This window comes from Podarcis tiliguerta (assembly GCF_965153285.1).
Source record: "Podarcis tiliguerta genome assembly, chromosome: 7".
Classification (NCBI taxonomy): domain Eukaryota; kingdom Metazoa; phylum Chordata; class Lepidosauria; order Squamata; family Lacertidae; genus Podarcis; species Podarcis tiliguerta.
The window spans coordinates 85,821,571-85,848,150 of record NC_139540.1 but is presented as its reverse complement, the minus strand read 5'-3'; the positions used below and the strand labels follow the sequence as shown (position 1 = coordinate 85,848,150).

Sequence of the window (26,580 nt, the reverse complement as noted above, 5' to 3'; positions counted from 1 at the left end):
CGATAGTCCAACCCTGACATATGTCCTGTTAGTGCACAATATCACCATTAAAGAATCAGATATAATGAAATGGTTAGAATTCTAATTTTGAATGTCTGTTTCAACTTTAAATACCAGCTCATCTTCTGCACTGAGATACCTGAAGAAGAGCTGGCATGTGCACAGAGATTTCAAGTCTGAGGAGAACTTGACCCTCATATCTGTTCATGAGGGGATGAAAAAAGCCGTGAAGCATATTGCAATGCATTAACTGCCTTGAATGTCAACAAATCATCAAATATAAGCCCAGTGTGCACATTGACTGTGCTGAACTGGCTGAACAAAGCGATGCTTAAAAATGGTGTCTGGCATCTTCTTTCTTGGAAAACTCTTGAAGACAGCCCAAATTACACAAGACAATAATTTAAAGTTCAAAAACCACTACTTAAGGGTCGTCATCATATCCGTTTTCAATGAAGCAAAAGAAAGCGCAGCTTTCCAAGTGCCAATGATACGTGAGCAGGTGGAGAGGCTGAAATACACTTGCAATAGCGCTTTCCTCCTAATAATAGCTCATTCTACAATTGTGTGTAGTTAATCCGGTTCACCGTCCGCTCCACTCCTTTTATTTTTAAACAAAGAGGTTTCCCCTAAGTCAGGCATGTCCAGAGTCTGTTTCAGGGGCCCAATCCGGCCCGCCGGTCAGTTTAATCCGGCCCCTGTGGCAGTTTATTTCCTGAGGTAAAATCCTAAAAAAACCTCAACAACTTTGGTTGGCCCGCCACTTCACCAAATCTGGCCCTCTCTGAAAAAAGTTTGGACACCAGCGCCCTAAGGGGTTTAAGGTGGGCAGGGGAGGGGGGGTCCCACAAGCGCCAGAGAACCCAGAGCGGAAGGCCGTTCCAGGCGGCGACACCGGATGCTCTTCCCCCGCCTCCTCCTCCACGTCCTTCCGGCAGTCCACTTCCGGGAACCTCTTCTCGCGATAACAGCGTGAAACTTCGCCGGCTGAGCGCCTCCCCAGGGAGGAATCCCCGCCTGCCGACCTGCTCCTTGTCTCTCCTCCCCGCGCCGCCCAGCCGCCCGCTTCCGCCGCCTCCTCCCGGCCGGCCTGTCCCGCCGTTTCCCGCCCGCATTACTCCTAGCCCACCCGAGTCAAAGGGCGCATGCGCCGCTGGGCTCCGCGCAGCGGAGGAATCCCGTTGACCTCCGACGCGGCCGGCGTCATAAAAGAACTCCGTGCGGGTGATGCGGCCGGGGCAGCCGCTTGCCTGAGGGGCGGGAGTCGGGGCGCGCACGCGCGCGGGGGGCGGGGGAAGGCCGAGGCCGAGGCCGCCGCCTTCGCAGGGGAGCGGGCGAACAGCGCCGCCAGAGGAGCGACGAGGCCGGCAGGGCTGCCAGGAAGGAGGAGAGAGCGGCCGGCCTTCGACGCGGCCCCCTCGCGCGCCCCCGCCCGGCCCGCTTCCGCCGAACCGCCCTCCGCGCTCCCTCCGCCGCCGGAAAGTAGTCCCCCTCCTTCCTTCCCTCCTCCCTCCCTCCTCGCGCGCCGCCCTCAACAGGCTCCGCCGCCGCGATGGCGCTGAAGAGAATCCACAAGGTAAGGCGCCAGCGCGGCCGGGAGGCGGCCCGGAAGACTCCGCTCCTCCCCGGGCCCGGGTTCCCTCCCGCCCTCGGCAGGGCTGGGCGGCCGTGAGGGGCTCCGCTCCGCTGGGCCTGCCCCGGCCGCCGGCCGGCCTCCCGCGCTCTCGGGGCAGCGTCTCGCCGCGTTCGGGCCGCGGCATCCAGGCCGGCCGGCGGGGAGGGGGCGCCTCCGGGGAGGGGGCGCCTCCGGGGAGGGGGCGCTCCGTTCCCAGCGCCGGCCGGGATCGGTGCCTTCGCTCGCCTCTCGAACGAGCCTTTCTTTGTTCGGAGGCGCCCCGATCCTTTTCTCCTCCTTCCTTCCCCCGAGCTTCTGCCGCCCTTGCGGCCTCCCCGGAGGCTTTCCCTGCCTTCCTCATCCGATGCAGTTTGGATGCTGCTCTTGCAAAACAAACACCGGTCTGGTGGCCATCCCTGGGACAGGCGCCTCGAAGCAGGATCCTGGCCCCGGCTTGAAGGCCCTTGAGGGGAACAAACGAGCGAGCCCCGCTTAGACTAGGATGTGCTAAAACCAGCCGCATGTGGCTACAGGTGTGTGTGCCCCCTCCCAAGTAGCTCCCTGGGCCGCAGGTGCTCCCTTTTGCTCCGTAGAAATCCTGTACCAAAGTAGGTAATGGAGGTGGGGGCCAAAGCCTAATTTCTTTCCTTTCAAAATCCGTGGAGTGAGTTACTCCGTTGAGTTTTATGTGGACGGAGAGGAAACGTCTGCCTGCAGTGAGCTGAGCCCGTGGCGGTGTCGCACACTGGCTTTGGCCGTCTTCATACCGAGGGCCATGCTGCTCACTCCTGCTACAGCTACACCTATATCCTCAGTAACTCCTTCTAGTGCCTATGTCTCAGGTGCTACAGAATTCTTTGCTTCACCTTCAGAAACGTGGCTTAAAGGTTCATTTTGTTTCTGGAAGGAACATTCAAGCCGCAGTGCAGGCTGCATTGAACTGGGTTGGATTTACTGCCAAGTAAACATGAGTAGGACTTACGTTACTTTTTGGACCCTTATTTTTCAACTGGTTAACATTAGCCAGTATTCTATTTGGGAGTAAAACCAGTCAAAGACAAAGGTGAGGAAGTCAATATGAAAATCTCCCTCTTGTGCACATAGCTTTTAAGAAGACCTGAAACCTTTGTGGATAAATTCCTTTTCTCCAGGTCTACTGAAGTCACTAGTCCTAAAAACATGGACATTATGTTATTGGGGCTAAGGCATAGTTTTGACATTTCATATTATTTGGTTGGTATCAGGAGATGTGAATAATATGGGAAACTTGATGCTATTGCCTGACAATATTGATCATGAGGTCAAACGTTGCTGGCTTATGGTACCTAATATCACGTGTGTATGCACATATAAGGGAAGGGTTAGCTTCCAGCTAGTTCCTGCAGCAAGAGTATAGGTGGTGGCTTCATTTGCCTCCACTTAAAATCCTCCCATAGGAGATTCCTGGTGCTTTTTGGTTGCTATGGTTGACAGGTAATAGTCCCAGGTGATTTAGCAGTAGCATAAATTATGCTGTCTTTTATAGTAACATACGTGACTATGGTATAGACTTTGTAACAGTATGCCTTTTGCATCAAACAGTAACTTCAAGATTTATGAAAATGGAATATGTCTGTTGTGTGTCGTCATGTTTTATATACAGTACAGTATATACTCTAAATGTTTTGGGTTGTTCAGTTACTGAATTCAAAAATATTAGCAGTATATATGAGAATTCAGCTTCCTGTTCAGGTGCCATATGCAGTGTTAGAAACACAAGATCTATAAGCCAGGCGCCAAATGGATCCTTAAATCAAGGTTACAGTCGCCAAAATGGAATTTCTAGTTGCCATTTTGGGGCAAGACTGCTTTAAATGATGCATTGACTGATTGATTCTCAGTTAAAGATCTGGCTAGTTCAGATGACAACCTTGAGGTTTGAGAACTTAAAAGAAGAAAAGTCACTTGATCCAGGGACAGTCCACATATATGTTCTCCTGTTCCAACTTCTTTTTCTTAATGGAGAGTGCACCTGCTCAGGCTGCAACAGAAAAAGCATTTGGGTTCCAGAAATTCATTTCGATTGTACAGATAAAATATAACTGATAGAATTTGACAGGATGGTGTATTAGTGTGTGAAAACAGTCCAGCTCCAGTGATCCCCAGATGGTGCCATCCTGGTGCCATCCTGGCTCCCAGGTGCCATCCTGGCTCCCAGGCATCTTGGTCACAAGTGATCAAATGCCAGGTCCAAAATGCACCTGGCTAATTTTGAACATTGTACCATGGGTGTCCATGGGAGACGTGTGTGTGGTTACCCCCCTCCCCAATCATTCATGATGTCCAGATCCCCAGCTTTCATTTTTTTTAAAGCTTCTAGTATTTGTAGAACCCAAAATGTTCAGGCATTATTCTTCTCATTTTCTTGTGAGAAACTAGCTTGCAGATTCTGCTTTCCGTGTCTGTCTTTGCCATTGCCTCCCTGAAAAATTCCTGCAGGTGCCTATGCTTCTTTTTCTCTTTTATGAACTTTACTAATTCACTGTATTGGTAGAGGTGAAGAATCTCTTGCATATAAATAGATTACAGTAGACGAGCTGCAATATCGGTCCTTTGGAAGTTTGCTGAATTCAGCTGGGATGCAGGACATCATTTTTAATGTGCATTTAGGTTTTGTATAGTACTTGGGGTTGGGTCATCATCTGGTGAATCAGTCTGACATTGGCTGCTGACTGATTCTTGACTGAGAAATTAAAAATGAGGCTGTAAGGATGTATATTAACTGTATTTTGAAAATTGCAAGGGTGGGATCTAAATTTAATAATGAAAATTAATGAAAATTAATATCCTCATGCACCAAAGGCACCTTGCTCACCACCTTTACAGTAATTGTGGACATGCACACTCATTTAGGAATCTGCACCTCTGTTTTGCAACTCTCTTTTGCCATCTCCATCCCAGTTAAGCCCACATGGTTTGGTTTCTCTTGTTGGCCATGTGCTTCTAACTGCAGTCATCTCTGAACTGGGAGAGAGGTCAGGAGGAGACATGAATCATGCACATAAGTAGTCACTGTAGGGCCATGCCACTTAGTATTTGGCAGCCAACTAAGATTTGCCATTGTGTTTGACATGAAGCAGCAGCCAATAATGACAGAGTGTCTGTTGATACATATATTTCTGAATATGGACAACAACCGTTTTAGGCATGTCCAGCTGACACGCAATCATGCATGTGTGCATTGCACCCACTCCAGAAGTGGCTAGAAAAGGGGGTGGGGTGGAGCAGGCTCACAACCTATTATCATTGAGTTTTAGTCACACATTCAAATTGTGACTGCAAAAAACCCACTAGATAAAGCTCAAAACTGGCAGATACATTTTCAGCATAAGAAAGTACACAAGCTTTACTGCTGACTTTCAATGTGTATGTGTTTTGACGTGCATTGTTTTTAAAAACCTGTTACTAAGGCTAAGAAAAGCCTAGATACCCATGAAGTTAACTGGCTGCAGAGCTGGCCTGTTTATGAGGCAGACTGAAGCGGTTGCTTTACACAGCGGAATCCAGGGGGTGCCTCTGCAGGCACTCCCCCCTCTGTCACCACCAGCAGAGAAGCAAAGAGAAGTAGCTGCTGCGGCTTCTGGATTCCAGCAAGATCTCACCAGAACCCTGCAAAACGGCATGCAGGCCTCCAAAGTTCTTAACATGACCTTCCTGAGACTTTGCTTCCCTGCTTTGCTTGCCAGGATCTTGGTATGGTCATGCAAGGCCACTGTGCTATCTCATAGGAACATCACAAGATCTTTCAGGAAACTGCAGCTGTGCAACCCTGGAAGGTGAAGCTTTGATGGGGTCAGCAAGGGGAAGGGCACATGTGCAGGGTGGCACCTTTCTGTTTTGCCTTAGATGGCAAAACGGGCTGGGTCAGCCCCAATTGGATGTTTTTGGGCCAGTTGTGTGTGCTCAGCCTAATCTATGTTGCAGGGCTGTTTTGAAAGTAAAATGGCTGGACAGAATGAACCATGAGTATGTAATGCATCTATTACATATACATGTAATAAAGTAAAAGCCGTACATGAAATCCTGAGTTATTCTAGTTTTTCTCTTCATTCATTTTGCAAATCTCTCATATGTTTGCTTTCAAACTCCCTTCAAATATCATGATGGTGCAAAAATGCATGTGCATTCCATCAGATATATACAGGTTCCAGCAAATTCAGTTGCCAAAGCCTCTGAAGACTGGTGGAGCAGCTTTCCTCCCAGGTTTGAAGAACTTTGAAGTGGGTGTAGGCTGTTGCTGAGATTGTTTGGCAGCTGTGTTGACAAAACTTCTGCAGAGCTTTGACCACATGAGGCTACTGAAAACGACTTCCTTTCTCTTTTGGATGGTGGAACTGGCAAGTGTTGTCACCATTGCCTGCAACATGGAGTGCCTTTAGACTCTGACACCCAGCAGTACAATCTTCGCAGCAAGAAAAGGGATGGTGGTCACAGCACTATTGTTTGGCTTTGCTAGCAAGAAGTTCGAAAACTTTGGCTCTTAGAGATGTAGAAAACGAGTCTGAAAGTCACTGTCCCCTTAAAATACACCCAAGCAGGGCTGCTCCACCCTTTCCCACTCACTGCTTACATGCATTTAAAAGGTTAAATAGGTGATTATACATGCATGTGCCCTATCATCATCATCATTATATTTATTTATACTGTACCTTTTCCTCGGTCCGGACTCAAGGCAGCTTATAGATAAAATCAGGGACCACTAAAAACATAGCAGTTTACAGGCAGCAACCACTTTACATGCGTCCAGTTGACACGTTGATCACACACATGCTTACACATGCTTGTTACTGCTGACCTGGAAGTGGTCCGGAAATGGGATGGGCTTATGCATGTTCCACTGATACACAGGGGGGTCAGGAACAGAACCAAATGTTTGCCGCCTGTATCTGCCACTTGTCAGATTCATAAATATTTTATATCTGTATTGTACCTCGGGCCAGTCAGATTCAAAGCATTGCCTAAGAAGTAGTTTTCAGACATCACCTTCCATATGAACTTTCAAAGCCTCCATGAACTGGGCCAAATTTCTCCTGCCCATCTTTTCCCATACTGAATACGAAAATATCATGTACAGGCAACCCTGATTTACATGTAAGTCTGATGTTTATGCCCTGCTAAGCCCCCTTTTCTGGCCACTTCTGGGTTGCAGCAATGCATGTGTGCCATGATCGCACGTGCATTGAACTAGCGTAAAATGGTTGCTGCCTGTAGTATATTCATACAATTTTAGAGTTGAAAGGGACACTGAGGGTCATCTAGTTCAACCCCCTGCAATGCAGGAATCTCAACTAAAGCAGCCATGACAGATGGCCATTCAACCTCTGCTTAATAACCTCCCAGGAAGTAGAGTCCACAACCTCCTGAGGGTCTTACTGTCAGAAAGTTCTTACTGCTCTTACTGTCAGAAAGTTTTTCCTGATGTTTAATCGGAATCTTGTTTCTTGTAACTAGAAGCCATTGATTTGAGTCCTTACCCTCCAAAGCAGGAGACAACAAGCTTGTTCCCTTTGCCATGTGACAGCCCTTAAGATATTTCAATATGGCTATCGTATCTCCCTTCAATCTCGTCTTTTCCAGGCTAAACATACCCAGCTCCTTCAAGTACTCCTCCAGACCCTTTATCATCTTGATTGCCCTCCTCTGCACACGTTCCAGCCTGACAACATACTTCTTAAAATGTGGTGCCCAGAATTGGACACAGGCAGAATAGAGGGGTTCTGGACACGATACTTCTGTTGATGCAGCCTAGAATAACATTAGCTTTTTTGCTGCTGCATCACACTGTTGACTCATGTTAAGCTTGTGGTCTACCCCTAGATCCTTTTCGCATGTACTGCTAGTAAGCCAGGTTTCTGCTATCTTATATTTGTGCATCTGGTTATTCCTGCCTAAGAGCAGAACCTTACATTTGTCCCTGTTGACATTCATTTTGTGAGCTTGAGCCCAGTTCTTCAATCTGATAAGATAATTTTGAATTCTGATTCTGTCTTCTGCAGCATTAGCCATCCCTACCAGTTTGGTGTCACCTGCAAATTTGATGAGCGTCCTCACAATTGCTTCATCCAAGTCGTTTATGAAGACATTGAATGACAACAGGATCAGGACAGAATCCCACTACAGTGGTACCTTGGGTTAAGTACTTAATTCATTCCGGAGGTCTGTTCTTAACCTGCAACTGTTCTTAACCTGAAGCACCACTTTAGTGCTAATGGGGCCTCCAGCTGCCAACACACGATTTCTGTTCTCATCCTGAAGTGTATGTAACTTGAAGTGTCTGTAACCCGAGGTACCACTGTATTAGACTAGTGGAGTGTGAAGTTCAGTTGCTGGAGTTGCCAACCAACTTGCCTGCCCAGGAGATAGTTTAAAAAGAAGCTTCAACATAGTTTCTGAATGTTGAAGTTCCCTCTGTGTGTTTATGCCTTGCCTTGCTAACAAATGGTAAACAACCTTGCAAGATAGCTTTCTGGTTGAGTTACCAAGTAAATCGCATATTCTTAGCAACAATTCTTAGGTTAGATAGATGGGAGGTGAGGGCCAAAGCCTAGTTTATTTAATTTCAAAATGGCATGTTGTCAAATTCTATTGCTGCAGGAAAAGGTCTCTCTTTCCTACTGAGATTTGCAAGTGATACCAAATTCAGATAGGATACTAAGGGACAAATCTGACAAGGAATTTGTTTGCTTTTGGCATCCTTTCTGGAGTGGGAAGACCATATTACCAAAGTGTAATAATTTTTATTGGCAATTCAAGAGGACATTGATATGAATTCCTGTTGGTTGACAAAGTTCATCTAAAGCAGGCTTCCTCAAACTTGGCCTTCCAGATGTTTTGAGACTACAGTTCCCATCATCCCTGACCACTGGGTCCTGCTAGCTAGGGGTCATGGGAGTTGTAGGCCAAAAACATCTGGAGGGCTGAGATTGAGGAAGCCTGATCTAGAGTAGTCATGTACTAACCTTAGCTTTAACAATTAATGCTGCTCTAATTTTTATGTATACTCTTACCTGGAGTATATGGTGATACTTCTGTTTGTGCTTTAAATGATACTAGTTTTGTCATTAATCTGCAATAAATGCTTCTCTGAGAGCCAGTGTGGTCTCCGCTCCTCCACATGCAGCTGCTGGGTGACTTTGGGCTAGTCACACTTCTTTAAAGTCTCTCAGTCTCACTCACCTCACAGAGTGTTTGTTGTGGGGGAGGAAGGGAAAGAAGAGTGTTAGCCACTTCAGGTAGTGATAAAGCGGGATAGCAAATCCAGACTTCTTCTCAGGAATGAGCAGTACAGAAGATAGTTTGTAAACTAGCTGTCCATCTGAATTGTTTCCTTGTCATTACTGCCAATTTGCAAGACAAGCCTTGGAAAAAGTTGTCTCAAACTGTAAGAGAGAAAAGTTTAAATAACAAGGAATGCTTCTCATAAGATGCTCAGACTGTTTGCATAAGTGTAGATGTCAGAAATCCATTGCTTAAGGCAGTGCCTGTGTCTTCCCACTGCTGAAAAGGACACCCAGCAGCATGCTCTGTATTCAGATTTTCTCATTAGAACCTAGTGGATCAGCTGGTAAAGTAACCAGTGGCAAAAACCACAGACTCAGGCTTGTAGCTGAAATTAATCAATTGGTTTATTGTTAGTAAAAATTGCATTTAAAGAAAAATACATCCCCTATAAAATAATATTGGAAAAATGCATTGCAGTGTTGATGAAAGCAACTTAACTTGTCTTCCTCCTCCTTTGTTCCCCTGCACCCCTATCAGGTTTGGGAGTAAGAGGAGAGAGAGAAAATTATGTTGCTCTTGAGGAAGTTGTTCTGCATGCACAGTTGGCTAAAACTGTTAGACACAAACACAATCGTATTAGTTAACAGGCTTTTTGCTCCCTGTGAGAGTAATACAAAAGGTTTGCTCATTCAGTGCAATTGTGTATTTAATGGGCTTCTGTCTTGAGGATTGTCCATTCAGAGTCCTAGTGTGAGTACTTTTACCGCTCTGTGGGTTGATAAAGACTGATCAGATATTGTGCTAATCCATAATCTGGGCTATACAAATGAGTTTAGAGGATGCTCCCTGATCCTCCATTACAACTCCATTCTTGTTTTATTGGTTAGTTTACATGGTTTTATTATTTTACTGGTTTGTTTATTGATAATTTATTTATTGTTCATTGTGATTGGTGTAAAATTAAACTCCTGTACTTTGCAGCCTCCATTGCATCCTTACTATGCCGTCCGGCAGAGCTTTTCCGGGTAGTGTGGAGCCTTGCAGAACCAGTGGTAGCTCGCTGTGACTTTTTTGCTAAGCATTTTGAGGATAAAATCACTTGTATCCACCGGGACCTTGACTCTACTGTTATAGTGGTGAAACATTGAGAGATGTCCAGAGCACTGTCTAATCCTGTTTTGTTAAATGAATTTCAGATGTTTCGGCTTGAGGATTTTGACAAGGTGCATGGATCGGTGTGAGTGACTACCTGCGCTCTGGAGCCTTGCCCCTCTTGGCTGATAAAATCCAGCAGGGAGGAGACAGCTGCATGAGCTAGAGAGGTGGTCAGTGCCTCTTTACGAGAGGGGGTGGTTCCTGCTTGTTTGAAGGAGGCAGTGATAAGACTGCTTCATAAGAAGACATTCCTAGATCCTGAGAACCTTAGTAATTACCAGCCATTCGCCAACCTTTCCTTTCTTGGGCTAGGTTCTTGAGCAGGTGGTCACTGACCAGATCCAGATGCTCTTGGAGGAGTCTGATTTTCTAGATCCATTTCAATTGTGGTTTCAGCCTGGCCTTGGCACAGAAACTACCTTGGTTGCCTTATAATCTGTGTTTTGATATCACTGACCACTGTATCCTCCTGGATGCTATCTAAGTTGAGGGTGGGTGGCACTCTCTGCAGTGGTTCCTGTCCTACTTGGATGGTCCTTTTCAGTTGTTGATGCTTGGGGACTGTTTTTCAGCATCATGAAGCCTTCAATATGGTGTCCCTCAGGGCTCAATTATATACCCCATGTTGTTTAATATCTGTATGAAGCCTCTGAGTGGACCCATCCAGAATTTTGGCATTCATTGGCAGCAGTACAGTGGTACCTCGGGTTAAGAACTTAATTTGTTCCGGAGGTCTGTTCTTAACCTGAAACTGTTCTTAACCTGACGCACCACTTTAGCTAATGGGGCCTCCCGCTGCTGCCGCGCCACCACCGCACAATTTCTGTTCTCATCCTGAAGCAAAGTTCTTAACCCGAGGGACTACTTCCGGATTAGCGGAATCTGTAACTTGAAGCGTTTGTAACCTGAAGCGTTTTTAACCCGAGGTACCACTGTATGCTGAAGACACAAAGCTCTGTTTTCGCCTTTACCTCTGCAGGTGTGGCAGTGGATGTGCTGGACCAGTGTCTTGGCTTGGTAATGAGCTGGATGAGAGCCAATAAACTGAAGCTCAGTCAGTATAAGACAGAGACAATGATAGTGAGTGGTTCCCTGGACCAGTATTTCCCAACTGGGGGCCTTTGCCCCCCCCCCCGGATATTCCAAGAGGAGCGCGGGTGAAAAATGTGTAAATGGGCCACAGCACAAGGCTAGGGGGCCACAGAGAGAAGTGAGAAGTGAAGAGATAATTTTTAAAAATTTAAAAAATCCTGACTAACCGCTGGCTAGCTAAACGCTTGGCCAATCACAAGTGGGTAAGGGGTGCTCCTTTTTCCCATGTGTGTTTCCTTGGAGCAGTCATGATTTGTTTCTGGCAGGAGAGGGTATTGTTGAGGCTCCCATTTTGTCCAGTAGAGCCCGCGATCCAGACCCCCAGGTCAGGTAAGTGCGGTGGTGGGGTAGCAGTGGGTAGGGCTGCTGGGCCCGGGGACAGCCTGGGCCTAACTCTGCAAGGCACAGGATGCAGTCCACCCCAGCACCTAGCAGATCAGGCCCTTTGGATGTTGCTGAGGGGTTGTCTGGTGTTTCTGACTTGCATCTAGTAAATAACTGAGTGTCTAGCTGCACTAGCTTCAGTGGCCCTTACTCCCAGGTATGCATGGATGTAGTGTTTTGTAGACAGGGCTCCTCCGGATAATAAAATCTTTTTGCACCAGGTCAGTGAGGACCACTTGCTTTTTAAAATTCTCCGATATATACAGAACCCTCTCTGTGTCAATTAACTTGGGTCAAATAAGTGTTGCTTACTTTTTATAATACATGGGAGGTGGATCTCCCTCAGGAGGTTCTGGACTCTCCTTCCTTGGAGGTTTCTAAGAGGAGTTTGGATGGCCATCTGTCATGGATGCTTTAGCTGAGTTTCATTGCAGGGGGGGCATTAGAAAGAACCCTCGGGGTCTCTTCCAGCTCCATGATTTTATGTTTTTTCTGCTTCAACAATATTTCATTATGTTCCTATCATTTTATGTAATTATATATTGTATAAATTATAAAAATTATAAAGAAGCATGTTCTATATACAAATTAAACATTTAAATAGCTATCGTTCTACCAGTAGGATGGGGGGCCTGGGTGTAGCCAGGACTTTTGTTAGGGGGGGCAGGCTTTTGTTAGGAGGGGTGCAGAACCTCATATTTGTATTGATTATTACCGTATTTTTCTGTGTATAAGACAAGCTTTTTTGATCCAAAAATGAGGTTCAAAATTGAGGCTTGTCTTATACACGGGTAGTGCTATTGGGGCTGTGCTCCGGCTAGAGCAGCCACGCGCTCTGCCCCAACAGGCTGCTGCAGATAGCCGCTTCCCTGGAGATGGCGCAACGGCTGGAGACCTGCAGCAGCCCGTCGGGGCAGAGCGCGTGGCCCGGAGAGAGAGCGCAAAGCAGCCAGCCACCACCTTCCCAGGCACTCTCCTCCTTAAAGGGACAGTGCCCCGCCTGTCCTTGGCAGGGCAGAGGAGCCTGCTTACAGCCGCTGTACCGTTCAGGCTTCTGCCTTCCTTCCAAACTTTTGCCTCTGCAGGGAGCGCTTGCAAATCACCGAGGGTCTCTGTCGGTGGACGCAGAGAATCAGTCAATGAATCTCTCCCCAACACAACCTTTTGGTTCCCCATGTCGTAGAAACCACCTATCATATCCCAGCCCGATCTCCGCCAGCGTGATTCATGGCGGCGATCAGGCAGCTGCAGCGCGAGCGGATGTGTGATATGTTCTGTCGGGTGAGTGATTTTCAGGATTGCCCCCCACCCCCCAAAAAAAATTGATCGGCCAATGCTAAAAATCGCTTACCTGCCAGAATGAAGCGCGGGCCTGAGTTTTTAAGTGGCAAATGGCTGCTTGATTGGGGGGGATGGAATGCCGAAAATTGCTCCCTTGAGCCCAAGATTGTCAGGGGCGGGAGCGGTTGTGTGCTGCGTTCTGGTGGGTGAGTGATTTTCAGCATTCCCCTCCCCCAAGAATCCTCCCCAAAAGCTTAATCCCTCTATTTTCTAAATTTTGAGGCCTCCAAAATTTTGAGGCCTTATGGAAAAATACGGCACTTATTGGTGGCATCTGTCCCCCGCCCCCTTGGCTACACCCATGGGAGACTGCAGGAAGGAAACAAGGTTGGGAGCTCCTAGAGAGCGTTCTCTGACACCACTGGACTCTTCAGAACCCGAATCTTTTTAAATCTCAAAAAATAAAAGTAAAATCTTTGAGAGAAGAATCCAGGTGGATACTTCCGTTGTTTTCTTTGGGCTTCCTATTTAGACGCTTGAGGTAGGAACACTTCTTTGTGAGATTGTTTGCCTTTCTAATTAAAAGCTAAAGGTCGCATTTGAACTGGCAGAGAAAGAACCGTTAAACAAATGCTCAGTGTGCTTTACAAGTTGAATCTTTACAGGTTTACTCAGAAGTACCGTTGAATGCTTGGCTGCTTGCTTCCAGTTAAGTATGCGTAGGAATCTGTATGTGATGGGGCAGTTGATATGGAAGTGTTTCATAATTAGAATACAAAAGAACTCTTCTATCCACCTGCCTTTTACCCTCTAACATTGTTGAAATAACTTGATATAGTATTATTAGGTGGAATTTACATGCATTGTTTGTTTGTTAAGTGCCAAATCTTCTCAGGTTTTGGATTTTCTCTCTAGATGACATTTCCTTAGTGGCATATGATTGTGATTGGTTCAGATCATTTATAATGGAAATGGTTAAGCAATCCATAATTGTGAGGGTCTTAAATGAAGGAGCTTAATGCCTAAAATCTGGTTTTCATTATCTCTTCTGTGTTCTCATAATAAAATTTTTTGGAAGAATAAAATTGAAGAATTAAACAAACGTACATAAAACCCAAATTCAGCATCAGTGTTGATGAATTCGTATGGTATTGTCGTGGAACTAGACTTCATAGCTGCTTACTAGAAGCTTCTGCTTAGTTACCAGGCCCAGCCATAATTTGTAGACCCTTGACATATAGGGTGTAGATCTAGGTTCAGTGTAGCTTTTATAATCAGACTGCAAATCTACTACTTCCTTAAATTTTAAATATGCCCACAAAACTCCATAGAAGAGTAATATATTCCCCAGAAATCTTTAACGGTTTAGTTGAAGCAGAGGCGCTGAGTTCCGCACAGCATTGGGGTGGCTCATCACATGTGCCTGACATCACACATGCAACACGCTTGTTGGGAGGAGGTTGCGAGGCCCAGGGAGGGCTTCTGCCACCATGGGTAAACCCAATGTGGCCCTCCACTGCCATGGGGAGACGAAAGGGGGCCCTCTGCAGCCACAGGGAAGGATGCTATCAGACATTATGACATATTGAAATATCATTATGTTTAGCTGGTGATATATTGCGATATTGAAAACCAGATATCACCCAGCCCTACGTACATGTATAAATGCATCTTCCTGGAGTAAAATATAACAGAATAAACAAGACTTCAAACCAAGTGGTTTCAGCTTGTCTGAACCAGCATTGACTGGCTTTGTATGGACAAGCTGTGGCTTGTTGTACAGGGTTCAGTGGTGAGTTGAGACTCAGCCTTACCTCAGCTCTTGTGTTGATCAGTTTGTATTATTGTGCTCCAGTTTAGTGTTAGAAACTGAGATATGAAGGTTAGGAGCTAGATGGCACCTTAAACCTAGGTTATGGGTGCAACAACGGAATGTCTAGGCATCCTTTTTTAATAACAAGAATACAAAGCTGAAAATGAATGAACCGCAGCTAAAATATTACGTTCAATTTTCACATAGTCTAGTCCTTCCCCTGCCCCCCCCAATGTTCTTAAGAGGGTCTCTTCTCCAGTCTTCAGAAAGTAGCTGGAAGTGGGGAGGCAGAAAAAGGTCCTTCTTTCCTTCCACTCTGCAATTTTAATCTGAAATCTTAGGCGCTCAGAAACTGCTTGTGCTAATGAAATTCCCTGTTGCAAAATGAGCCTAGAACAATGGGAGTTTCGAACACTTCTCCAGTTATTTTATTGTCATATTGATGAGAATACACAAGTTAACTATTTTACTAACTTTTTGGTGAATCTGACATGTACAAATATATTTCCACTTACGACTGAAAAGGGAAAAAAGGGCATGTAAAATGTGATATATTGCTGTAATCTTTTTAGTAAAATTGGTCACTAGCATCATCATTTCTTGACCCATCTAGTTGAGATATACTTAAGGTACGGTGAGCACTAGTTCTAACAAGGACTGAACCAAGGCCTGCAACTGGCCAAACTTGCATATAGGCAAATATTATATTTTTAGGGCGGTTCACAAAAATGAAACGTCATGTGCAACAGTGTTTTCAGGCTTGTTTAATGTGTAAGTTTATTTTTTTTCAGAATTTTGTTTGATACAGATTTTGTTGTAATAATCATGAAATGAAGTACTAACAAGAATTCTTTCAAAGCATTAGTTCTATCTTGCAACAGCAAGTGACCACTCTGCTTTGGAACACTTATTAAAAGGAAAGCCTGACTAGCTTTTCAGATACTGTTTGAATAACTTTTTGAAGAAATGCCTGAAGTAACTGATATTATTCTTTGAAGTCTTGTTTATTCTGTTATACTTTACTCCAAGAAGACTCATTTATCCTAAATAGAACCCAATAAGCCCAACATGTATGCACAAAATATGTTTTTTAACGTGATCCCATTGAGATACTAGGATGAAATTTTGCTGGAAGCTCTTAGAAATATGAAATAATTAATACAATTTGGGGTGAATTTTTAAATCATTTTTTAATTGCTAAAAAAAAATTATGTAACTTAACTTTAAAATTTAAAATAAGTACATCATGTACCATATCATATTAAAGCCCATGAAGTTCTGAAGAGATTGGTGGTTTTTTTTTAGTTTTGAAATATCTCGATTCTGGGCTGAGGTTTTAAGGTTGTCAATTTTTTGAAATTTCAAACCCTCATAACTCAGAAACAGGATGAGATAAGAATATTTTTTTTTAGATTTAATCTTAGTTCTGATCATTCAACAAGTGTACAAAATCTTAAGAAAATTGGACGACATGAGGTAAAAGATTCATTAAAAATTGGACCAATTTATATGGAATGACCCAAAGGTTTTCCACAATGTATGTTACGAGTATTGATAATATCAGAGTAAATTAAATATCTTTTTCATTATCACAAATGTAAATGATATTTGGAAATGTATTAGGAAGGAAAATCACACGAATTATGTGTGTGACTCTTAATAATCTAAAGAAAAGTAAGTGAAATAGCCATCCATTATGTTGGAAGTATACATTGCACATTGGTACACTTAACTTCCTTTATGATGCAGTTAGCAAATGAGTCTTGGAGAAAATATGGGATAGGGAATCCAACTAATATTCTTCTATTTTTCTTGCCTGAAGCTAGAATTCAGCATAAGGTGTTAATTCCATACATTGGCCATCCAGTGGCCGTGGCACCAAGGGGTGCCTTGAATGATGGTCAGGGGTGCCATGAGCAGCACTGGCCTCTGTCCCCCTTCCTCTGATGTCCTCTCGCGTTTCTCCTGGCTCTGCAGGCAAGGGGTGGCCTAACTGGGCCCTGAGAAAGAATGTAGTTGGTCAAGGGAGCCGTGGACCCAAAAAGGTTGAAAACCTCTGCCATACATGATTGTGTGAAACATATATTTAATGCTGGAAACAAAATAAAACGGAATTAGAAGCAAATGGTCTAGCAAGTTATAGAACTATGCCTCCTTAATGTTAACAATGTTCATTTGAATCACTGAAAGAAAGTTGCTGTGCTTCACCAAAATCAGGTTGCTTCATATATTAGCATTTTGTTTTATAACAGAACTTAAATATAGGTATTAATGTTGATATTTTCTCAGTTTTTCTGTAAGTTTTTAATTAGCATTTAATAATAATAATAATAAAGCTATAGTAGAGTGCTGTTTGCTACGACTGTTGTGTGGAAATAAAATGACTGTATTTTGAGTCAATTGTGTGTTTGTTTTTAGGAATTGAATGATCTGGCACGTGATCCTCCAGCACAGTGTTCAGCAGGGCCTGTTGGAGATGATAGTAAGTACCTATAATTGAGAAAAAGCCTTCAAAAGAGCACTTCCTCAGGCAGGAAGGAAAACTGACCTGCACATATACAATTGAGGTTATGTTTTTAAAATCTTTAAAGAGGCATAGGCAATTTAGAATGAGAATTACATAATCTTAATCTTCTTTTAGGATGTACAATTAAACAGTGACTAAATTGGTTAAACAAATTTCACACTGGAGACTACCTGCCCAAACTTCTCCAAAGGCAACATGCCCTTTATTTCAACTTAAAATAAATTGGTGATGGTCTCACTCTTTTTAAAAGTAGCTTTTGTTTACTTGACCATATGATAGAATCTATATTGTTTTTCTTGAACAAGTTTTTGTTGTTAATTTCTTTATAACTTTTTGTTGAATTATTTATGCATTCAATAAATTTTAAATTTACTTGTAAGGCTGTCTCTCCAGTAAATTACTTAATGGAAAATAAATAAGTGTTAAATGAAGCATTTAGTGACTAATTTGAACAAGCTTTGATAGGTCTCTTACAAGAAGTAAGTTGTGTGTTGTGGTAAAGAGGCGACTCTTGCACCTTTCTAAGTAGTTATCTGTATTAAAATAATACGAAAAATGCCTTTTTTCCAAATAGATTGGTGTGAAACATGAAGGGGTGAATAGAACACACATCTACTTCCACTGAACAATTAACTTCATTTGAGGCCTTGACTGTTGTTGCAGGAGTCATTCTGTACATGGCATGTTTTGTTGGGTTTCCTGCATGTTGCCCATATCCTGCTTATGTCACGACATTTGACGAAGTTGAGCGTGTAAGCCAGACAGTAAGCTTGAAATACTGACTCCCTAGTTGAGCTAAGAGTGAAATATGGGTGACAGGGATCTACTTTTGCTGCACCATATTCAAGGCATTCTGTTTGCACTGATCGCTGCAAGCAAGGTCATATCTCGTTTTCCTTCCTCTTACAGTGTTCCATTGGCAGGCGACAATAATGGGACCAGTAAGTATCTTTCAAACCTGAAATAGCATTTATAAACTTAACTTTAAACTTTCTTCTAATAGTTTTTCTTTTCTTTTCAGAATGACAGTCCTTATCAGGGTGGGGTGTTCTTCTTGACGATTCACTTCCCAACAGATTATCCCTTCAAACCACCTAAGGTGGGTTTCTTGTTTACATCCTAACAGTGCTGGTGTAGTATCTGTTTTAGTAAATAAAAGCTATATGAAAGAATGTCCTTATCTTTACAGGTTGCATTTACAACAAGAATTTACCATCCAAATATCAACAGTAATGGCAGTATTTGTCTTGATATTCTACGGTCACAGTGGTCTCCCGCATTAACTATTTCAAAAGGTAAGCATCGTGGCTCTGAGCCTAAATGAATGGTAAGTGATTTCTAATGTCAATGTAAAAGGTATTGCATATTTCCCAAGGTGATGCATCTCTATAAATGGCACACACCCTTACTGCCCAGTTTCTTGATTATGCCTAATTAAGTATTTAAGGCTATGTATGGTGCATTTTACAAAAGCTTCCTCCTCTGCCCAGCTAGGTTACTTAATTTGAGCTGGCTAGTCTGCCAATATTTAACAGTTAGGAGGACCCCTTTTCAAGCATGTACTATGGTTGAGAGGGCGAAGTAGCATCTTCACATGTGTGCAACATTCGCCAGAAGATGCCTGTATCACAGATGAAGGAGATACTTGCTGCTTTCTAAGCATAACAAAGGTCAGTGTGGAGTACTGAAGGGATACATAAAATAAGGGACAAAACAGCGTCTGGAAACTAGCAGTCAAGCAAAAGATATGACAACCAGAGGTGACGGTTTCTGGAAAATTTTGAATCTGAAAATTTTCTGATGCCCCAGGTAGATTGGGATCTGATTTGGCTTGATTTGTATTTAGTAAGCACAACACACACACACACACACACACACACACACACACGTGTGAAAATAGGTATTGTGTGGTGGTCATTAGCCTAAATGGTTCTAAAAGAGGTTATTATGTGAATCCATAGTGTAGCTTCCTTACTAGCTAGTTACCAAAACTTATCTCCATTTTGGTTTGTTTGTGTGTCTGTGTGTTTGTTTGTAATTAAGTGGTATATAAATTGTTGAAATGAAATAAATAAACAATCGTCTATAAGCAGCATACAGAAACTCAATACGGTTTTTGTGGTTTAGCACTGTTGCACATAAGCTGAGGTAGAACAGATAATTGTTATGTGAGCCTCCTTGGGGAGAGTATTCTACAACTTGAGGGCTATTATTGAAAGCATGAAACTAGCTGCATAGTTAGAATATGCTTTTAGGTACATTGAGTAATGCATTGAGTAATGAGAGTAATGAGAGGGACATTGAGCATGCCCAGGCAGCTTTCCCCTTTTACCATGGCTGCTACATGCATCTGATACCTGGAGCCTATGCCCCCCCACCCCTTTTGCTTGATAAGCCTGTGCACAAAAACTCCCAATTATCTTGTGGATACACCGCTGCCGTAAATAGCCCACCAAATTGCCGCAGCCAGTCGTCAGCAGGCCTTGCCGCAGCAACCAATCACACGCCCAATCACCGCTGCCAATCTCCTGCTGCCTGGTCTTACCATATATTCCACTGAGTGTGTTGCAGCCTTTGTAGGCATGTGCTAGGCTTGGAACACTTCAGCTGAGTGGTGAGATACAAGTATGTCTTTAAATCTGCCATTGAAATCATTTTAAATTAGATGGAGTTAAATTTGAAATTCAATTCAGATTTCATCCAAACTAGTTTCCCCCCTCCCCAAAGGCTATCTGCTCTGCTAGCCTCCCCTTAGAGCCTGGTGCCGATAACACCAAGGTTGTAGGTTCGATCCCCAGAAGGGACAGCTGCATATTCCTGCATTGCAGGAGATTGGACTAGACCAGGCTTCCTCCACCTCAGCCCTCCAGTTGTTTTGAGATTACAATTCCCAGCATCCCTGACCACTGGTGCTGCTAGCTAGGGATCATGGGAGTTGTAGGCCAAAAACATCTGGAGGGCCAAGGTTGAGGAAGCCTGGACTAGATGATCCTATAAAGTAAAGGTCAAGGTACCCCTGCCCGTATGGGCCAGTCATGACCGACTCTGGGGTTGCGCACCCATCTCGCTTAAGAGGCCGGAGGCCAGCGCTGTCCGGAGACACTTCCGGGTCACGTGGCCAGCGTGACAAAGCTCCTCTGGCGAGCCTGCACCAGCGCAGCACACGGAAACGCCGTTTACCTTCCCGCCATAAAGCGGTACCTATTTATCTACTTGCACTTAAGGGTGCTTTCGAACTGCTAGGTGGGCAGGAGCAGGGACCAAGCAACGGGAGCTCAACCCGCCGCGGGGATTCGAACCGCCGACCATGTGATCGGCAAGTCCTAGGCGCTGAGGTTTTACCCACAGCGCCACCCGCGTCACATTGCAGATGATCCTATGGGTCCCTCCTAATTCTGATCTATGATTCTGTTTGATAATCTGGTTCCCACTTCATGTAAGCAGCCCCTGACCTCATTTTGACCCAGTTTTGTCAGTCTCATTTTACATGTAAACTAATTGAATAAGTGACGCATGATGTGTTCTGTTCAGCGCCTAACACTTGGTGTTAAGTATCTAGATCTTTGGAAGATGCTAGTTAAAAAGTATTTGGAAGGGGGTGAGGCAACAGCAGGTATGTTGCATAGTGGTGGCAAGGAAGATAGCCCTGTCAGTCACAATTTTAAGTCCCTTTGTGATTAATTATTTCATTTTAACTAGTGGTACCTGTGTGCTGTCGCTCCATCCCCAGTAACTGTTCTGTACAGGCAGAGTGTTGTTTTAAGAGGGATCTGCCAAACCACACACACTGGCCACACACAAAGTTTAAAAGGGCAAAGATTGTTTAATTAGCTAAAGGCTTGGAAGAAGAAGAATGTTTTTGCTTGGGACCTAAAGATATGCAGTGTGGGTATCTAGGGAGAGTGTTCCCCAAATGGGGAGCCTCTGCAGAAAAGGCCTGTTCTTGTGTTGCCATCTTCTAGACCTCCTGTGGAGGAGACACATGAAGAAGGGCCTCAGATGATGATCACAGGGTATGGGTTGGTTCGTATGGGGAGAGGTGGCTCTTCAAGTACTGCTGTCCTGAGCTGTTTATGGCTTTATAGGTCAAAGCCAGCACTTTGAATTGGGCCAGGAAACTAATTGTCAGCCTGTGCGGTCAAGCCAGGATCGGTGTAATATGTTCAAAGCATCTTGCCCCGGTGCTCAGCCTGGCTGCTGAATTCCTGCACAAGCTGAAGTTTCCAAACTGTCTTCAGAGGCAGCCCCACAGTGCAGTAATCTAACCTAGAGGTTGCTGAAGCATAGAGGACAGAAGCGTGGCTTTCCCTGTCGAGATAGCTGGGCCACCAGCCAAAGCTGATGGAAAGCACAAAGCACCTCCGAGGCCACCTGAGTCTGAAGCGGCAGCCAAGGATCTAGAAGTTCCCCCAAGTTGTGTACCTGCTCCTTCAGATGGCATGTAGCCCCATCAAGAGCAGGCAACCTCCCATCCATCTACAGAACCCCAACCACTCAGAGTGTCTCATTCTGCATTCCACTTCTTGAGGAGGGATTTTTCCACTGCCTCTTTCAAGCAGGCAGGGAGCACCCTGATCTTGCAGGGAGGCATTAATCACACCCCTGGTCCAGCCAGCCTTCCTTCCTCTCCCTGCTAGTTTTTATCAGCTAAGAGGGGCAAGGGTCCAAACTGTGAGCAGTTACCCTGACTGATCCAAGCACTTTTCCCACATTCTTGAGCTGAAACTTGCCAAGCTAGTGATGTGAGATGGGGAAACTATCCATAGAAGAAGCTTTCCACTTCCCAAAAAATATTGTTCCATTAAAAAAAAAAAAAAGAACCAACACCAACCCAACTGAGCAAAGCTGTTTTTAACCCCCCCCCTTGCCCCTTGTTGTTTTTTTAAACAAATGCTCTGTTCAAATCAAATATTTTTGATTGCTGGGGGGGGACGGGACTTCAAATTATGATCAGTTCAGGGCAGCCTTCTCTACCTGGTAGTTTTGAACTGTGTCCCAGGCAGCAAAGCTAGAGCTGATGGGAACAGCTGGAAATGCTTGTGGCAGTTAATACAATTATCCAATATTACAGCAAATTGTTGTGTTTGAAGCCTTTTTGGTTTCGTTGCCACATAAGATGTTGAGTGTTATTCCTTGGCTATAGTTTTTCCCATTGCAGTAAGTAGCTTTCAATGTATATGAATTCTGTACAAGTGAGTGCTGTTCCATGATGGACCTTGTTTTATCAGCCATAAATAGTACCGGAAGTGTCAAGTAAGTGTCAACCTCATAGAGGAAGTATCAATGTATTTGAAGGAGAATCCCAGGAAATCTGGGATTTTTGGCTTTATACACAAACTATGGAACATCTAAACCAGCAGGGACCATCATGTTTCTAGTTTTTGTTATTCTTTATGTATTTTTAGTATAAAGGAGCCTTTGTTTTCCTTAAAAATAAAAAAGTCCTTTAGGATTGCAGGTGAGGTAGGAAGGAGCATACATCCCCAGTGCCTTAAATTGGACTCTTGTGCCAATTCTGTTCTCATGCTTCCCAGGCTCCAGTATTTAAACTCCAACTGGCGATGTGGCTGCTGTTTCCCTAACGTTAGTCAGGAAAGGCATAGTTTCTAATTCTGCGACCAGCCCCAATGTGTAGAGTAGGGAAGATGTGTCAGATGGGAAGGTGCTTGAATCACACCCGTATTTTTAAGCCATGTGGAAGGAGAGCAGTTCAGTGCTAGATTATAAAATTACAGAAAGAGGGATGGAGGCTAAATGAAGAATAGAATGAACTTGCTTCTTACCTGTATTCAGCTGTACTGAAAAATTCTAATGTAGTGTGTTCTTCCCTCTAGTACTTTTGTCCATCTGTTCTCTGTTGTGTGATCCCAATCCAGATGATCCCTTAGTGCCTGAGATTGCACGGATCTACAAAACAGATAGAGAAAAGTGAGTATGGAAGGTTTTTTTAAAGCTGAAAACCTGAGAATGGACAAACAGTTTGAAGACTTTGTTAACTAACTCTTTGACTAACTCTGTGCCATTGGCACTATTATTTCTTTTTTACAGGGTGTCATCTGCTTCTGTCAGCTGCCTTGTATTTTTATTTCCAGCTTTAAAGTATTTGATCTCAGTCAGTAATTAGGGTTTTTTTTCCAATTGGTCTGGTTAATCCAATAAAATTTCAGTTAGCGTCCTCTGCACCTTTATACATGACTGTTTTGCAGTTGTCCTTACAGTTTCTGCTTTTAGGCTACAGAGGGAGAAACAACTTAAACTTCTGCCACAAGACAACCTGATTCTGGTGGCGGTAGGTGAAAAAGAAATACCTGAGTGGCTTCATGAGTAGCTGCAGGGATAATAATGGACAGATATTGCTAATTGTAGTGGAAAATTCTTGAGGTTCAATTGATTCGTTTTAATTATATATTTTTCCAGTCAATTACTACTGTGAATAGTTCAGCTTGAGGCAATTCTATTACAACATTGAATGAAAACTTCCTTTAACAGTGTAAAAAGCATTTAGTGAAGCTTGAGCACAATGAAAGTGCACACTCTGAAATGCAGCATCTTTCAACACCCGACATCAAGATAATTGTAAAAGTGACAAGTCAGGGCTAAAAACAAGAACCTGGAATTGGTTCTTAACATTTGAGCATCTAAAAGTGCAAACTTGAATAACAGGTGATTGCTGCGTAAAATTTTTCTTAAATTCTTCCAGTTATAGTTGCTGATATTAAACTGAAAATCTACTGATTTGTTCAGATGGCAAGAGCAAGTGGAAACAAACATTCAAAATGTAGAAGATATTGCAAGACTGTTGCCCATGTTGTTGTTTTAATGGTTTTCAGGCACCATTAATGAACTGCAAGGCTTTCTGAAGTTTTTCTTGAATATTTTGTACTGCTTAAGAACTCAAACATTTCAAATGCCTTTTAAACTCTGTGTGGTATGTGTATGTGGTTACTGTTTTTGTTTGTTACTATGTATGGTATGTCTTTTTACATTGTAAACTATCCTTTGATCCTCAGATAAAGGGCAGTATAGAATTATTATTATTAGTATTAGTATTAGTATTATTAACTGTACTCTGATTGCAATGTTATGGAGACTTTTAAAGTTACTTTGCCTAGTGCTTTAGCTTGATTGGGTGCTAGAAATAACTTATGGTTAATATGATCTTAGCAAAGGGCTTCTACTGGTTGGTGCAGTTTGCACTTCAGTAACCATCCTCTTTTTATACATACAGGTACAACAGAATAGCTCGAGAATGGACTCAGAAGTATGCGATGTAATTAAAGAAATTATTGGATACCCTCTACAAATAAAGCTAGGGGAACTCTGAAAGAGAAAGTCCTTTTGATTTCCATTTGACTGCTTTCTATGAGCCCACGCCTCATCTTCCCCTGTGCACATGTTTACCTGATACAGCCGTGCTGCGTGTTGTACATACTTGGAACAATGAAATACTGTATTCCATACCAACATTGACTCCTAGCAAAGAAATGTGTGTGAAAAGCCAGTTCTTCAAAGTCTAGTTGTGAGCATAAAAGCATTCCTAAAATATTTAAATTGGGCATAAACCAAAGGTAGGGGGAGGGGGCAGAGAGTAAAAGGCTTTCAGTGATTGAAAAGGAGAATTTTGTTTAAGTGGAATCCTTTTAAACTCATAACAGTTATGAAAAACGTATGTGAAGAACTTGAAGCTGTTTCTGTATTTTTATTCTGAAGGACCTACTTAGGTAAATGTATGACCAACAAGATCAAACTGTACCCACATCCTGTGTTTAAAGGTCTAAGTTTAACTGGTCAGCATTTAAATGCATTGGAGCTATTAGTGCATCAAGTGACGTTGATTTCGTTTCAGCTCCTCTCCCCCCCCCCTTCCCTTCATAATTTTGGTTTGTATGTGTTTTCTCAGTTAACATAGCTAATAGCTCTTATTTTCTTAAGTTTTTAACTGCTTAGGTCTTTCTGGATGTAAGGGTAAAAATTCATTTGACAGACTTGTGTATATTTAAAGACCCAAATGCTCCTTTGGAGCTTGTACGTTCAAGAATGATTAATCTGTGTAATAAACTGATTACTACAGTCATTACATATAACTGTGTGAATAGGCTTAATTTTTTTATGGGCTAAGATTTAAAGTCTATAGTTCTTGTTTTTTAGGAAGTTGCATTTGAGAATAATCAGTCTTTAAGCTTCATCGCAGAATAAACAAGTCAGTGAGACAAACTTCAAGTAGGGTGTGAAAACACGAACGTCCATGATAAACTGGAATCTGGAAATCTGAATGCCTGTATGTCAGAGCTTGACTGTTAAGCCAGATAAGCAACTTGCTGATTGAAGAACATTTCAGAAAGTTCTGTTTAACATGGGACTAAACCTGTGCCTGTGTGCCATGGCAAAGGTATTCCTTGTGTAATTTTTAAGAATGGGTGTAAAAGGGCAAGGTGGGATTTTTTTTACAGAGGCATCACACAGACTAACACAAAATATAGCTTTTAAAGACTGTTGCACTAAATCACTTGGAAATGTTCACTGTACATGAAATATCTTTGGATGGCATTCATTTGAAAAATAGTAAAAATGTAGTTTAAAGTTTACTTGTTAAGCGAGTCTCTCTCTCTCTCCCCCCCAACCTTAAATGTGAATAAGTATAATCTGCAGTGGAGAGGTGCTGGGCTCTATCTCATTCAGCCACAGTGCTCTTCCTTGTCTATTTTCAAATACCCTTGCACAGTTAAGGAATAAATGTCCACTACTTGTTATATATTTTTCCATGGGTTCTCTCTTAATGTTCCTTGTTTGTGGATCTGACATTCTGTTGGAGGTTCCTACCTGCTCTTTGAAAAAAAAAAAGTCTGTTGTTAAATTTTCAGTTTCCAAGAACAAGTCAGGCAGCCTACAACTTTGTGATAATATTACAATTTTTATATCTTGCCTTTCAGACCCACCAGGGATTCTTTATACTTGTATAGCAAATATTTAAAGTTTACATTTAAAATGCTTGGAGTTTCATAAAATTATCTCAATCCTCTCGGCAACCCAGCTAGAGAATCCAGCATTATATCAAATTGCTGTTGAAGAAGGTTGCTTGATGAGGGACACCCAATGAGCTGAACAGTGCCTAAACATTTCTCCACATGACTACTTATGTGCTATATGGGCAGAACTAATTTGTTTTTGTTTTTCTGGCCTATTGGAGATTAGGTTGTGTGTTTATTCAGCCTACATTATTCTGGTTGAATTTTTATCCAAGCTGCTCTTCAGCTTCAGTGAGAACAGGAAACAACATACAAATACTTAGCTTGAAAAGTAGAATGAATGGAAGGCTGAATGTGGTAAAAAGAAAAAGTGCTATGGTTGAGAGGCAAGGACAAAGCCCTTCAGACTGCAGTTCAGAGTGACAGGGGAACAAGGGGAGAGAAAGGGAGGGGTGGTGGAAGGCTTGGCTACTCAGGAGAATTGGTC

The 26,580-nt window shown here is 43.2% G+C and overlaps 1 protein-coding gene across 3 annotated transcripts; it reads left to right on the top strand.

Moving 5' to 3' along the window:
* The first annotated feature begins 1,455 nt into the window (after nucleotides 1-1,455).
* UBE2D2 (ubiquitin conjugating enzyme E2 D2) lies at nucleotides 1,456-25,712 on the top strand. Of its 3 annotated transcripts, none has more exons than XM_083448855.1 (7): nucleotides 1,456-1,576; nucleotides 17,019-17,082; nucleotides 18,037-18,068; nucleotides 18,149-18,226; nucleotides 18,317-18,422; nucleotides 23,004-23,055; nucleotides 24,356-25,712. In XM_083448855.1, the coding sequence occupies exons 1-7, from the start codon at nucleotides 1,553-1,555 to the stop codon at nucleotides 24,399-24,401; spliced, it is 402 nt and encodes a 133-aa protein (XP_083304981.1). In that variant the 5' UTR covers nucleotides 1,456-1,552; the 3' UTR covers nucleotides 24,402-25,712. The 3 variants fall into 3 exon arrangements, with proteins under 3 accessions (XP_083304981.1, XP_083304979.1, XP_083304980.1); XM_083448853.1 differs by having other exon boundaries at nucleotides 22,962-23,055; XM_083448854.1 differs by lacking the exon at nucleotides 1,456-1,576 and adding an exon at nucleotides 2,122-2,148 and having other exon boundaries at nucleotides 22,962-23,055.
* The last annotated feature ends 868 nt before the right edge of the window (nucleotides 25,713-26,580 follow it).

Bases quoted from the DNA above. Each gene is read 5' to 3' on its own strand.
- UBE2D2 (XM_083448853.1), top strand. From the start codon at position 1,553: ATGGCGCTGAAGAGAATCCACAAG. The intron at 1,577-17,018 runs GTAAGGCGCCAG...GTTTGTTTTTAG, and splicing joins CGCTGAAGAGAATCCACAAG to GAATTGAATGATCTGGCACG. The intron at 23,056-24,355 runs GTGAGTATGGAA...TTATACATACAG, and splicing joins TACAAAACAGATAGAGAAAA to GTACAACAGAATAGCTCGAG.